The sequence below is a fragment of the Lissotriton helveticus genome, chromosome 11, assembly GCF_964261635.1.
Source record: "Lissotriton helveticus chromosome 11, aLisHel1.1, whole genome shotgun sequence".
Classification (NCBI taxonomy): Eukaryota; Metazoa; Chordata; class Amphibia; order Caudata; family Salamandridae; genus Lissotriton; species Lissotriton helveticus.
The window spans coordinates 600,197,037-600,212,724 of NC_136072.1; the positions used below are offsets into that span (position 1 = coordinate 600,197,037).

Genomic DNA, 15,688 nt, shown 5'->3' on the forward strand with positions numbered 1-15,688 from the left:
GTTGTTCCTTAACCAATAAATTACCTTATTTTTGAGCTCCGCGTACACTTCAGTTTTCCCTATTTTCAGTTCTGGGACCCTTGTCAGTACCGCAACGTAAGGGGCTGCTTCTGGGGGCAGGTCAATTTGTATATTGGAGCCATTTGAGTTCCTACTATTTAACTTCTCTCTATCACTTTTTCCATGCGTGTCCAGTGGCTTATTTTGGTGTTCAACAGGTCCTTTCGTCCTGGATGTTTTAGTTGTTTTTGGGTCCCTGCTTATTTTCATAGGGGTCGGTGTTTTTACCGGCAATGGGTGTATCGGTTCTAATGTTTTATTCACCTTGCTAGCGTTAGGCATCCCAGGTTCCACTGTTAAACTTAATTTTCTGTTATCTTCTACTAGACCCTTCAGTAAAGTTATGTTTGAGGTGATGGCATCCTCTATTGACCTCAAATGAGTTGCTAACCTTTTAACCTCGATATTCCCCATTAGGTCTTGGTTTAGGGGGGGGGGGGTGGAGTCGGTGTCTGACCTGGAGCTGTATTCTCAGTTCCTATACTATGATTATTTGGGGGATGCTGGGAAATGTTAGGTAGTTTATCCTGCCTCCCCTTATGTCTATTTCCCCCCCTCTTTCTCTTTAATGTGTGCCCTTTTGGTTGTGTTAAGGGTTGAGGCTTGTTCTTTGGGTTGGACATTAAAGGATGAGGTATCAGGGATTCTTCAGGGATTATTTCTAGTATAGGATCTGTACTAGAATACCTGTTGCTATGGGATCTACTAGGGTCAGATATTGTTGTAGCATCAAGGAGTAGAGAGGGGACACTGATATCGCTATTTATAGATTTTTCCTTCCCGTTGGTTGAAGTAGGAGTGGTAGCTAATTGGAGTAGCCCTAGCAAAGAACGTCTATTCTGAAGTTCTGTAGAAAGGCGGCGCTCAGCGTTGGCAATCTCTTGTTCCAGCGCTGAGGCCGCCTTTGTAATGTACTGGTCAATGGTCCCCCTCAAAGAGCCTCCCACTAGGGATTTCCTTCCCCTAACAGCCTTGGCACCCCTTGGGGACATATTCCCAAACACTTCCCTACTAGCTTGCGACGTGAACTATGGCACAGCGATAATACAAACAACCAAGAGCCGTATAGCAATGGGTCAATAAATACTAGAACAGAAGTTCAATGTACCTTCTGTTGCAGGGTCTGTAGTATCCTGTATCAAAGGGGAAAGAGACTAAGCCCGGCCTGGCCTCCTCTGGCCACAGAGGGCCCGCCCTTTGCCCGGGCTTTGCCCGGCGCCGCCCACGCGCGTCCCGTGACGCGGAGGGAGTCAGGTCTTTTTAAGCGCCTCCGGGCGCAGGCTGAAGGTAGGCGGCGTCAGCCGCAAAGGCTCTTGGGGGCTGTAGCCCCCCCCCCCCCTCCCGGCGGCCGCGACGCGGGATGGAGTAGCGTCACTGGCGGCGGGGGGGGACCTGGGCTGATAGCAGGAGCCCGCAGCAAGGAAGCGGATGAGCCGCAGAGGATCTGGGCGTGTGGCAGGAGCCCGAGACAGCAAGGAACACCACGGGTAAGCAGCCGTGTAATGCAAAGGATTCCCACTCTGCCGAGGGAGTCAGGGCTTTTTAAGCGCCTCCGGGCGCAGGCTGAAGGTAGGCGGCATCAGCCGCAAAGGCTCTTGGGGGCTGTAGTCCCCCCCTCCCGGCGGCCGCGACGCGGGATGGAGTACCGTCACTGGCAACGGGGGGGGGGGGGACCTGGGCTGATGGCAGGAGCCCGCAGCAAGGAAGCGGATGAGCCGCAGAGGACCTGGGCGTGTGGCAGGAGCCCGAGACAGCAAGGAACACCACGGGTAAGCAGCCGTGTAGTGCGAAGGATTCCCACTCTGCCGAGGGAGTCAGGTCTTTTTAAGCGCCTCGGGGCGCAGGCTGAAGGTAGGCGGCGTCAGCCGCAAAGGCTCTGGGGGCTGTAGTCCCCCCCCCTCCCCGGCGGCCGCGACGCGGGATGGAGTAGCGTCACTGGCGGCGGGGGGGGCCTGGGCTGATGGCAGGAGCCCGCAGCAAGGAAGCGGATGAGCCGCAGAGGACCTGGGCGTGTGGCAGGAGCCCGAGACAGCAAGGAACACCACGGGTAAGCAGCCGTGTAGTGCTGTCAGGTAACTAGAACTGCTGAATTTCACTAATTTTGGATGAGTGAAATCTGAGCTTACTATAACGTCCCAGTAACCTTTGGGTTTTTCAGTGAAAACACACACACAGCCATTTTCCTCCCTCCTTTGGTGTTCTTTGCTGCTGTCCATCACAGAGCTCAATAAGTGGAGTGTACCATATGTACACTCGCTGACGCGCTCTACTTACTTGGTAGGCTTTCTAGCTGACACTCAGTGCGACTTAGGCACTGCTGCGTTTATTTTTTTTAAACTGTGGAACTTGCATTTTAAACTGTACTTTGTCAACCTCACTGCAGTGCTAGTTGCGTATTTAAACGGCGACTCACCCCACTCTTGGGTTTCTTCTTAACCTCCCCGGTCCACCGCGAGCCTGGCTCGATTGTTGTGGAGGGAGTTCTCCAACTATCCCTAACTCTTCCTCACTTCCGGCTGGGGCGCGAGAGCGTGAGAGCGCGGTCTAGTGGCAAGCCGCTTCTCTCCCCATAAAACCGGATGTGTTGGCCGTCGCGCGGCAGACGCGCTGGCGCGCTAAAGGCAAGCCCGTCTGCGTCCGTCCGCGGCAGACTGGGGCTATAGGCTAGCCACCATGCCCAACCCCTAACATATCCGGCCGACAAGCTGAAATCTCTGCAGGGTAACTACGGGATAGACTCTGCTCTTCTTCATTCCCTAGAGCAGCAGGGACTTTTGCCCCCTGTTCCTAGACCAACCACATCTAATCCCTCACAGCTTAATAGCGCAACACCTATCCCCATCTACTCACATGTCAAAGCTGCTGTGGAGCCCACTCCCTGCACAAACAAGGTCTACGACCTGTCAATCTATTACCTTAATACTCGATCGCTTGGCAAACATCAGCTAGAAATATTCTCCCTGATCGACACTCACAGGCCGGACATTCTATTTCTGACCGAAACATGGTTGTCCCCCGATTCCTCTCCGGATATCCTGGCCGCTATCCCCGAACCCTACTACTTACTCCACGCTGATAGGGCTACAGGTAAAATGGGTGGAGGAGCAGCTGCCATAGTCCACAAAAAGCACCAATTCTCCATGCTGACAACCACACAAATCTTGCACACAGAAATTCTGATAATTAAATTGGAATCCCGACAGTCCTCCCTGGCTTGTGTGGTCGTTTATCGACCACCCTTACACATGCCGTCATTTCCGCAGGACTTTGGCGACCTAATCGCACACATGGTGATCAATCACTCAAGCGTGCTGATAGTTGGTGACTTTAATTACTGGCCGGGCGATACAAACGAAAGCCTATCCTCTCGAGAACTTACAGAAACCCTGATGAGCTTAAACTGCTCCCAGCATGCACATGTGGCCACGCACAACAAGGGTCATACTCTAGATCAAGTGTGGACATTAAATCTAGATATCACACAATTGGTAATTCGCCCTTGCACCTGGTCTGACCACAGTTTGATAACCTGTTCGATTTCAAACATCGCCGTGGCTCCTACCGTCAGACCAAGCAACATGCTAGCTAGGAACTGGGATCAAGCCTGTATTGAGACATTTAAAACTATTTTAACTAACACAGCTCCAACGTCCCTAGCCACCCCCCTCACCACTCAGTCGAAAAACCTTACCACCTGGCTGGAATCGGCTAGCGACAAAGTCACCCCTCTCAAAAACAGCAGATCTCGCAGACCACATGACGCTCATAAATGGTTCTCACCTGCCTTAAAAAAACTGAAACTAAGTCTCCGACAAGCTGAGCGAAAATGGAGAAGACACTACGAAACTGAGTTAAAATTAATCTACTTGTCTCTCTTTAAGGAATACAAACCTGCTGTTACCTCATGTAAAACAGAGTTTATCTCGCTGAAAATCCTAAATTCCGCCAACAAAACTAGAGAGATCTTCTCAATCGTAGATGAATTGACAGGTCTTGAGAGGGTCTCGGCGCAACCTGTGCACTCTCAGGAATTATGCGATTCATTAAATCATTACTTTTTTTAAAAAATTGCTACGATAAAAGCTAGCATCCCAGTATCCAACCTACCTATCCCACCCGCCCCACCCTGCCATAACTCAGCCCCATTCAATCATTTTCCTCCTATCACCCCAGAATCCTTTTCCAACCTACTGCTCAAAATCAAATCAGGCTCCCCTCTTGACAGCGGTCCTCCTCATATATTACGCGAAGCTTTCAGTGCCTGCCCTGATCCCCCTATGTCTCTTCTGAACACCTCAATCTGTAGCGGTACTGTTCCCGATTCCTTTAAAAACGCGGAGATTCTCGCCATCCTAAAGAAACCTGGCGCTAATCCCCTTGTGATGAGCAACTATCGCCCTATATTCCTTCTGCCCTACTTGAGTAAGATCTTGGAGGCGCATGTGGCTGGTTGCCTGAGCTCCTTTGTCGAGGAGTCTCGCTACCTGGATTCCCACCAGGCTGGCTTCAGGTCGGCTCACTCGACCGAAACTGTCATCTTGACCGTCTTGGACGAGCTACGCACCGGAGCTGACCTTGATTCTCCTCAGGCCCTGATTCTTCTCGACCTGTCCGCTGCTTTCGACACGGTCGATCATAACATCCTGATCGACCGTGTCCACAGCGCGGGCATCGTGGGCCAGGCTCTGAGCTGGATACACTGCTTCCTGACGGACAGATATCAATCCCTCCGATTAGGTAACTTCTGCTCCATAGAAAGGCCGCCTCTCTTGCGGAGTTCCTCAAGGCTCCTCCTTATCCCCCCTCCTGTTTAACCTGTATATGCAGCCTCTGGTCACCGCATTGAAGGAAATGGATGTTCTGGTGTTCAACTATGCTGATGATCTGCAACTAATCTTTAACATCCAACCCACTAGTATATCTGAATCCAACCTGCAGGCTATTATGATCTATATCAGCAACTGGATGAACATCAATCAATTAAAACTGAACCCAGACAAAACAGAACTGATCCTGACAGGCAGCACTCTAAATCCGCGGAACTCCAATTTCTGGCCTCCGTCCCTGGGCCTTCCGCACAACCCTGTACCTTCGGCAAAAAGCCTGGGGATCAAGATAAGCAAGGACCTCTCAATGAAACCCCAGATCAGCTCTGTGACTTCGGTCTGTTTCCTCATGCTACGGAAAATAAAGAAAATAAAAAGATTCCTATCAACAGAGGCACTAACTTTGGTCGTTCTCGCGCTCATCATCTCGCGACTGGACTATGCCAACTCACTTTATGTTGGAATTCCGGCATACCAGTTACAACGCCTTCAATTAATACAGAACCACGCGGCCAGACTTATCTTTCAACTCCCGGCCCGACAGCACGTAAAGCCATTACTCCAACAATTGCATTGGCTCCCAGTAGTACAATGCAGTATCTTTAAGTTAGGTTGCATTGTACATAAGGCACTGTTAGACGAAGGCCCAAAATTCATTTCCAAAAGGATTAGGAAATACACCCCCTCCCACACTCTCCGCTCATCTGGCCAACATCTTTTGATCGCCCCGAGATATAAGCGCCTTAAACATGGCGGGTCCCGGGTCCCGGTTCTCCACTCTGGCTCCCCAAACGTGGAACTCCCTCCCTCTCTCAATACGCTCTAATCACTCCCATCCTTAGTTCAGGAAAAAAGCTAAAAACGCGGTTGTTCCGACAAGCCTATTCCACCTGAAACCTGTCAAATCATCTATAGCTATGTCCTTAGAAGCGCCAAGAAACCTACCCGGTGAACGTTGCGCTAAATAAAATACTTTAACATAACATAACATAACATGTATCAGCAATTTTATATGTATTTGGAGAAGTGCCTACAGACCATGACTTTCCAATCGTGAATAGAACAAGGTCAGCATGGAAGAGGAAAAGGGGCACAGTAAAGAACATAAGGGGAATTAAAAAGAAAAAAAAGAAGGTTTTGGCGGAATGCAGGAGGAGGGAGAAGGAGCGCAAGTAAAAACGCAAGTAAAAACGCAACTCTTCACTGCAACCACTCTATGGAAAGTATCTTCCCTATCGGCCCGTATCACAACGGTGTGTGATTAACACGGGATCCGAAGCAGTAAGTTCAGAGTCAAATGTTGTTCATGACGGATCCTATGGTGTCTTGCTTCTGATTCTAGGAATGACTGGGTTTTCTGAGGCTGTGAAAGAAAACAAATGATTTACCATCCAATAACACCTTCAATCTGACAGGGAATCTGTAGCCACCATATCCAGAAAGTTGGTGCAAAGCACATGGAGTTGTTTTTGTGTTGCAAGAGGGCACCACATTCAGAATACAACAACACAATCCTTTCATTTATTTTAGTATCTTCCAAACTTGCAGCTTTCTTCAGGCTGGATCACTTAGCACCACTAAGCCCATCCTATTCCCTGTTTCCTGGGGGTTGCTCTACATCATGATGGAAGCCTGTATTGTTTCCTTCACTCGCACTTGGGGTTCTCCGTCTGGTTGGCCAAGGTGCTCCTTGCAAAATGCCTGCACCTCTTCCATGAATAATGTCTCATAGGGTCTTGCTTTGTAGCCTAAAAATCTAACATTTGTTGTCCATTGTGCATCAAGCAGCATTTCATACTTTCCCTCAAAGAACAGCAGTGCACCCTTCAGGTTCCCATGTTTTTCCGGATGGTAACTGAACTTGAAACTCAAGTGGTCCCTATTTCTTTCCACTTTCCCCACCCTCTTCTCCACTGAGTCAGTAATAAGCCCCTCACTTCTCCTGTCTCAAGCCTCTGTAACCTGGACTCTCACTGCCAATGTCTTCTCCACCTTGTTGAGATTTTCAAGGATGGTCTTCAACACTGCAGTCCTTATACACTGGCCCTTTGCAATATCGACTGCCTCTGATCCATTGCACTCTTCACTGCGAGCCACCTCTTTCCTGCAGGCAGTGAGGGTTAAAATAAAAAAAAATTACTTTTATTCTACTGTTTCACCTCCATTTCAGGACTCTGTAGGGGTATTACACTGTAACACTATGACCTAGCCCTCTCTGGAGCAAGAAGAGGGGTGCAGCTCTCTTTATTTGTCAACTCCTGATGTTGCTGCTTCTTCCTGCACTGGGACACTGGCTCCAAGTACAGCATTGGTGCCAGTTCAACCAGCAATCTCCATCTGCGATGAAAGAGGCCACACGAAACTTCAAATGTGCTTCAGAGCATCCACTCTAGGGAGTCTTTGAATGCCCCGCTCTCGCTTCTGGGTTCCCTCTCCACAGAGCATCACTCACCCTGCTGGCAGCCATTTTGTTTTCCCACATAGTGTTTATCGAATGCTCCACTCTCAGTAGCTGCAGGAACTCTTGAGTATCTAGAGACAGAACACAACCCTTCCCCCTGCTTCTTTTTTTTAACTATGTGTCAGTCAGCTGAAGCCTCTGGCGCCATGTGTGGGACATAAGCAACAAAGAGTTAAAATTGGCACCATTGTATGTCATTATGATTTTCACGAATCCCCGCCCCACTAATTATTATTATTACTCATCAGGAATATAGCTGGGCCTTATTACAAGATAGTGGACAAACACCCTAACACACCTCTCCCCTGTTTTCTAAGTAGCACTACTCGGGGTGCTGCACAGGATCGTACTTTCAAGACTAGTTAAACACAAACTCACTTTTTTATGTTGTGCAGCTAGACATTCCTCATTAAAGAAAAAAGCTTAATCTATCAGAGATTAATATAACACCTGCTGTATTAGGCAAGGCTTGGTCATGCTTCTTTAGCTGTAAAAAAAGAATAAATTAAGTATTGGCAATGCTGGACTTGCAGCATTTCACCAACCTCTGTAAAAATGGGGGTATTTGGGGAGATATTGGGGATGACAGCCTGTGCTATATCCATGTCGAAGGTCATGGCATGTTAAGTAAACTGAGGATAAATGTGAAACCAAAGTCACACACTAGAACTTCTTGTCTAGGATGTGCTTTCCATTGTTCTAACCCCTTGAGCATCTGTCCATTCATGTACAGTGATGTGATACCCAGAAAGTCTTGGCTTGCACCATATAAAGCCATAAAAGTAAATAAATCAGTAGGTTTCAGATAGACAACCACAACATCAGAAAATATAGAAAAGATTTGCTATGGGGGCTGCCCCACTGGAAGGAGCACCTTTGATCACAAAAAAAGAAAGTAACCTATACAAAAAAAGTTCTTTGCATATCATCTAGGAAAAATATTTCATATACATAGGAAAAAGTTCTTACCCTGGGATCCAGTTGGTGGCTTCTGTGATGTGACTGTGTGTGACCATTGTCGATTGGTTTGGGGTGTATGGACTTCCAATCAGAACACTCCCTGAATTGGCGAATCGTTGAGGTGCGCTTATGAGCTGAAAAAGTAAAAAATATAAATATATATTTTTACATACATTTCACTAAGACCATATAATCAGAAATTCAAAGTGCTGGGGTATGTTGGTAAGTGAAATGTAGTCGGGCAATACAACATTTGTGGCGCTAATTGAATAAATTAACAGTAAACAGTTTGAAACATTGTATACACGTGTCCCTTTTCACACTACCTTATTAACAATTAGATAAGGACAGCTCAAATGCAGTGTGGACATGATTCACCGCTTCACATTCTCTTGCTTTTAATCCAACAATGTGCAACAGCACAGGGTGACCTCGAAGGAAGCCCTAATGGGTGGCAGATGCAACTTCAAAAGTCATACTATGAACTTCGCTGTGCCGTCCAGACCAACCCCAGAGATGGTGGTCAGTCACTGAAGGCAGCATATAGAGGATATGTAAAGGTGGGACATGAAGCAGCTTAGTGCGTAGAAGATGAAAGCAGAATCTTGCTTTTCTGCTCTCAGTCCTGACTGGGGGAGAGGCTGTAGCATCAGTTTGGCATCTCCATGCAGAGGCACAATGCCCCCCTTCACTTCCCAGCACCACGGCAACAAAAGTGTGCATAAAGAAATACTGCACAACATTGCATTTTCGGGCAGAAAAAGAGTAACCCTGTATAGGTAAAAGGTGAATAGAGAGGGAAGAGAACGCTGCCCTAATGGATGCGCGCATGGGCTACTGGTGGATGGAGAGGGAAGAATGCTGCCCTAACAGATGCGCGCATCAACTGGTGGTGGACGGAGGGAAGAGAATGCTACCCTAACGGTGGGTGCATCGACTGGTGGTGGATGGAGAGAGAAGAGTGCGTGGCCCTAAAAGATGCACACATCGACTGGAGGTGGATGGAGAGGGAATTGAACGCTGCCCTAACAGATGCACGCATTGACTGGCGGTGGATGGAGAGGAAAAAATGCTGCCATAACAGATGCGCTCATCAACTGGCGGTGGATGGGGAGGGATGTGACTGCTGCCCTAACAGATGAGCGCATCGACTGGTGGTGGATGGAAAGGGAAGAGAATGCTGCCCTAACAGATGCGTGCATCGACTGGCGGTGGATGGAGAGAGAAGAGAATACTGCCCTAACAGATGCGCACATCGTCTGGTGGTGGATGGAGGGAAGAGAATGCTGCCCTAAAGGATGCGCGCATTGACTGGTGGTGGATGGAGAGGGAAGAGAAGGCTGCCCTAACTGATGCGCGCATTGACTGGCAGGGGCCTGTGTTGCACCCCTAGAGCCCTCTTGCTCTTCATGTGTGTGTGTGTGTGAGACCTTTAGATGATTTGTTCCAAACTCGAGCAGAGGGTCACATTTATGCCCGTGACACAAAGTTGCTGGTCCCAGTGAGTGGTATGGCCTTTGCCGTCGGCTCCATGGTCCTGGTCCACCTGCTACCGGGTAGTTCGAACTGGATGCAAGACAGTGGGAGCACCAGAAACCACTGGCTCAATTTAAGCACTGGACTGATGCAATGGCTAGAGAAAAAAAGTTTCAGCTGCCCACGAAATGCAGTCCAAGATCTCTCAAAATGCCAATGCAAAATCTAATTTCAATAACCAAAAGCTAACTGCTGAAGATACAGGGTACAGTTCAATAGAGTTCAATACTGCTCAATACAGCTGTCTCGGGGATTGCTGAAGGGAAAAGAATATGAGCAGGTATCATTAAGCAATTAAAAAAACAAAAAAAGGTCTAAGAAAGGCACATGTGATCCTCATCTTTAAAAGCCTCCTCCCCTACCCGTGGACCCTTATCGAATTCCTCCTATTCATTATATGCTATATATATTTCATTTCCCTTTTTTATAAATACTGATTTTTGCTGGCTTTGTAATAATGTCTGTCCTGGGGTTTTGATTCTTGGTCCGGTCTTCTCTCGACATAAATAGGATTAGCAATTAGGACAGCAGAACACTCCAGGCCAAAATATGCCAGTGACATTCTCTGAATGAGGCAGCGCTCGCACAGCAGAGCAATGTATGTGATCAAAACACAGAGCCACAGAGAAAAATAATGACAAGGGTTCCTTCTGACCCACTTAATCACAGGCAATAGAGACTAAATAATTGGCCTTTATTTAACCAGCACCAGGCGCCATTTAAGTGTTTGTGACAAGAGTCATCCAACTAGCAAGTCAGAAATGGCCACCTGGAAACTATTACTGTTCGAAGTCCTGCTCAATTAAGATTGCTATTAAAACAATGATGTTCATTTCTTTTTTGCACGTTATTAATAATGGTATGTATTATTTTGAAAATCTATACGTAGCTGCAAAATGGACTCATGTTATGAAGGACACCGTCAGCTAGTACGAGCTCTGGAGACAACAGGGTCAGCAAAAAACTGCAGATTGCTATTCATACAGACTCGAAGAGAATAATACAGCCTTACAACCCACTGCCAAGGGGTATACTACTTTTTAAAGGACATGAACTAGGCAGTGGAGTAGCAAGCACTTTGGCAGCTCTGGCAGCCAGTACCTGGTTTGAATTTCGATGAGTGTACTCAGAGGCTGGTGAAGAGCTAATCAGGTAAGACAAAGATTAACAGTTACACTATTCTGCGTTTACTTACTTTTGCATATACATTCAGAACACTCACTAACTAAGTTTGTGCTTATTGGTTAAAACCAGACAACAACTATGCAGAACTACGAACTTGCTCCAGATGCTGTCACTCCAGCCTTTTCAGCGAAATGGCTGAGGAGGATTCAAAGCACGGTTAGTGTAAAAAAAATGAGACCTCCAATTAACAATGTGGAAACAAAATGCCAGATTTGGAGCACACGGCGCTGTGCAACATTTCTCCACAACGTTCCATTACACTTCTTTTTCCTAATGTTCTGTTTTAGGCAGTGCTCAATTTGTAAAGAAAGAAAATGCATGCCAGGGCCCCCGTTAGGCCGCCACTGGAGCTTGCACTAGCCATTTCCCCTACCAGGGATGCCAATGCCCGCACCAACCCCACTACTTCAGCGCCAAGAGACCTTATGGTGAACGTGTGCTCTACAAGTGACCTTTACCATAACATAACTAACCATCACATCCCTACAATTGTGACAATTCAGACAATTCCAGGCTCCCAAAGATATAAGAATGGCTTGGGCATCAGGTATTAGTCATTTTTTATGTACAGTAAATAAATAAACAACTTTTGTTGTGCTCATCTTTAACTAGGTAAACAGCACCACCATGTGGAAAACTGTCATAAGTGCCTGTGTTTGCAATTAACAGCAGGTGCTGAGCACCGGAAAGCAGTGGCTCAAATTAGGCACTGGTTTTAGGACATGCCACCAAAAAAAGACACCCTCAGAAAATAAGTTTGGAATGACTGTGTAGCAGAAATGATAGAACAAGCTATGCTTAGCAGATTTTGTGTACCAAAAGAAGCAAGTTAGTCAAAGATATGTTTTCCTCACGATTTACATACCCTTTTGGTTGCTAAAACCATCTCATTGATTTGAGCGCATCATTTTGAAGTACATGTTATTAACCTGATTTTTAATAAGGTCATAGGCTTTTGTGTTGCTCATATTTCCCAGAGCCCTGATAAAGCATAAATGGTGCGCCGGACCATCTCTTTAAAGATGAAGAAAATACAAGTCAAATGTAGTTCTGTTAAAAATCGGCAGGCAAATTTTCATAGAAATGGGGTGTAGTTCAAATTATTGGGTTCGATTCTAGAGTTAATTACATTTTTTCATTTTAAATTAGGGAGCACCCACTGCTACTCTATCCTCATTCCGGTCTCTTCCAACTTGATCCCTTCAATCCCACTTCTCTTTTCCCTCCTTCCTTTGCTTGTCCCATCCTCCCTGAAGGTTTGCTCACCATCCGCTTTCAAACTCAATATCCATCCCTACTGCTTCCCGTACCCGTCCTACATTCTATCTTTTCCCACATCCTATATCCCTAGTTTGTTTATTTTTATGTCTGCTTCCTATTTTCTGTACTTTTCCATATAAGTCTCTCTTCCTTTTTTTAAATCTGCCTCCTATTTTTTCACTTCACCATAGAAATCTCCATTCTCTATTTAGGTTTTGGCAGCAAACAACTTTGACTGTGGTAGTCGAGACCTACTGTGAACAATATGTTACATAGAGTAGACTTTGGGTCAGCCTCCTTCTTATTCATGATTGGATGGCTTTCTTGTCTATCTTACTCTCCTGCTTTTGATTTGACGGTGTTCTCCTTATTCTTGTGTTTGTTCCACCCAGGAGCATTTTGGTTGCACAGTGTTTTGCATGATGGCATGTATCCGTCCATGGTTGACATTATATCTTGCTTTGCAGTTCAATGTATAAGGTCGACAATTTTCTCTCTCTACATTTCTTCAAGCTCTCAGCTGTTCCTTCACAGCCACTTGACTTTATTAACACCCATCCCTCCACACAACATCTACTTGTTCCTCCCCACCCCTTTTGGTGTGTTACAGATTAAACCCCACCCTCCACGCTATCAACAGGGAGCCACCCTCAATTGGTTAATTAACAACTGCAAGACAGCCTACACGTGAGCATGCATATGAATTGTGCATTTTTTTATGTATTTTGTTATTTTTGTAAGATATCCCATTCATAGAAGACCACCGTAGGAGGCTACCTTTGCATGGAGTTTCTTAAAGTATAATAAAATACATTCATAGATGGTTGCTGCAGAGGAGTTTACATTCGCCTTGGCCATCAGGACAAACAGTTTCCCGAGACGTTTTTTTTTCAGTGCTACTTCCTTTTCTGAACTTTTACTTTCAGACTAGCTGAATTTTCAAATCATTTGGTTCAAAATGCATGTGCTTCAGGAAAAAATACTCCAAGCAGGCCTATCACTGGCTATACAAAGATGTGAAGGAGTTAAAGGGAGTAAAATTACCAATTCATGAAAGAGTCACTGACTTTTCTTTTCACTGGCAGGCCTCTTCCAGTCGAGAAATCTTCGGACGTATTCAGCAGACTATTTCACCTAGCGGTCCAGGTAGGATTCCGAAGAGGGAGTATTGGACTCTCATTTTGATGTGCCATACCTGGAGGATGGAACAGTGCCTCTGCAATACACAAAATCTTGGATCCACTTCAAAGCGCATTCTGTGCTACACACAGACCCAGTGCTACATTGCATAGCCTTTAAGCCTCCAAAGAGCAAAGTCACTAGTTGGGACTTGGTTACACGTGTTCTACCCAACCATGACACTCAACTCTCTGCAGTGACAGCCAGATCAACACTGGAGAAACTGAAGAGTGTACAGAAGGGAGGCCCGTTTCACTCCTGTTTGCCTGCTGTTGGGGCAGTGACTGGGGGACAAGGACTACAAGTCCCAGGCTTCTTTGCCATCGCGCCAGGAAGCACTTTAAATTGAGTCGTGGGCTCCCGCAGCCAACGTTGGGCCAGTCCTGCGCCCGTCAGCGCCCAGAAGTGGCTGGGCTGGGCCACCCCCCTGATACCTCCAGCTCGAGGACTTGGGCTGTTCCATTCCTAAAGTACTATTTGGCATTTTGCTTTTTCGGCTGCCCCATATTTGCTTCACCTTTTACTTCATACCATCTTCTGCAGTATTGACTCATTGACTGCCTGGCATGGGGAAAAGGAAAGGGACTGAGGCTGGGTTGGCAGGTGCCACAAAGAAAAGATCCAAGAAACGATCCCAGTCTCCAGGGCACGAAACTGAGAACAAAAGGGGTGCATAGAGAGAATGTGCTATATCACATTGAGAATATCATTGCAGACTGTGAGAGGTTGCTTACAACACCTGTTTTATCTATTGACACCCCCGCCCGTGCACCCCTCATTATGGTTTCTCACCCACACACCTCCATTGGGTCCACCAACACAGGGTATGGGAACATACACATTTATTTAAAAAAGCGGCTAACAAAATACATCCAGCGCCAGTCCCGGAAATGAGAAAAGAGCGCACTTGTAGTGTTTTGTGACCTTCAAGCGACCTTCTTGCTCCTCTGATTGTGTCATGCCAGTCGACCTCCCCTTGAGTAATCACTTCGCCTCTCTTGCAGAGAAATCATCTATAAACGATTAATGTAGCGACCCGGAGCATACAAGTATAACAGACAATGGGTTAAATATGAACCCCTCCAAGGGAGAAAGGGTGGCTGCTAATGGACTTGTACCCTCTAATTTAGATCTTCAGAGGGAAATAGTAACCCTAAAAGGTTCAATTGAGACTCTGACCGTCTTAGTGTTAAAACTCTACCATAACGTAGAAGAACGTAGTAGACCCCAGCACCCCCCCCCCCCCTGTCCAGGCTCACCTCAAATAATCATGCAAACTGGAGGACGGGCCCTGCAACTTCCCCCTGCATGCAAACCGGCCATAATGCTTTGAACATTAACTCTGCCCAACAGTTTGGCCCACTTGGTTGCAATACTAGGGCACCTAGTACCCCACTACCCCATTGCAGGTATCAGGAGGATCAAGGCTGGAAACATAGGGGTGTACCACGGGACCTAGCTGGGCATGGGAAGCCGACAGAGCAAGTATCCCAGAGATTGAATACAGGTTGTAGTAGGGCGCCCTTACTCTTCCAACCACTTCACCCTATGCACATTGCTCCCCTGCCCACAACTATCTATATGACCAATATTCCCAAGGGGGACAACAACAGCTACAAAATTAATAACGGTGAAGCCTTAAAAAACAAAGCTATACATTGGTTGAGGCATACCAGGGGTTGCAGATCTATAATAAGGGATGACATTTTGCAGGCAAAAAGATGTGCATTTAAACACAGCTCAGATGATGCAATAGAGCTTATTCTAATCAGTAAACACATGGTGCATAACCTAGTTGCCCTGGAATCTAGAACCTATCCACCACCTGTTTCAAATATCCGGCTGAAGCTAAGCATCCCTACTACGACCAAACGAGCCAAAGCTGCCCCACAGCCCCCTGGGGATTCCCCTATTTCAACTTTGCCCCAGAACGATTGACTGCATCCACCTTCTGCCAGGGAACCCACGTACATCTCCAGTATAGTTTATGTCCGCACTTCCCCCACAGCATACATTCATCAAGAGGGCCCCTTTCAAGAGTTCGGCTGTATGACATCAAACTCACAGCCGGTCTTGGCAATAGCCATATTTCCTGTGACAAGAGATCATCTGCAGGCCAATAGTCTAGACACACTTAGCTATCATCCAATAGAGCTGATTGAACCAACTGCCCTACCAACTCCCCAGGCTCTCTCCTTGATGACAAACAGCAGGATGATGA

General features: G+C 46.8%; 1 protein-coding gene across 11 annotated transcripts in view; it reads right to left on the reverse strand.

Moving 5' to 3' along the window:
• TFDP2 (transcription factor Dp-2) overlaps positions 1-15,688 on the reverse strand; it is a 626,881-nt gene that overhangs the window by 390,696 nt on the left and 220,497 nt on the right. For all 11 annotated transcript variants that reach the window (XM_078666407.1, XM_078666406.1, XM_078666405.1 and 8 more), the window contains exon 3: positions 8,317-8,441. In XM_078666407.1, the coding sequence (XP_078522533.1) occupies positions 8,317-8,441 (125 nt within the window). The remainder of the gene's footprint in view (positions 1-8,316; positions 8,442-15,688) is intronic.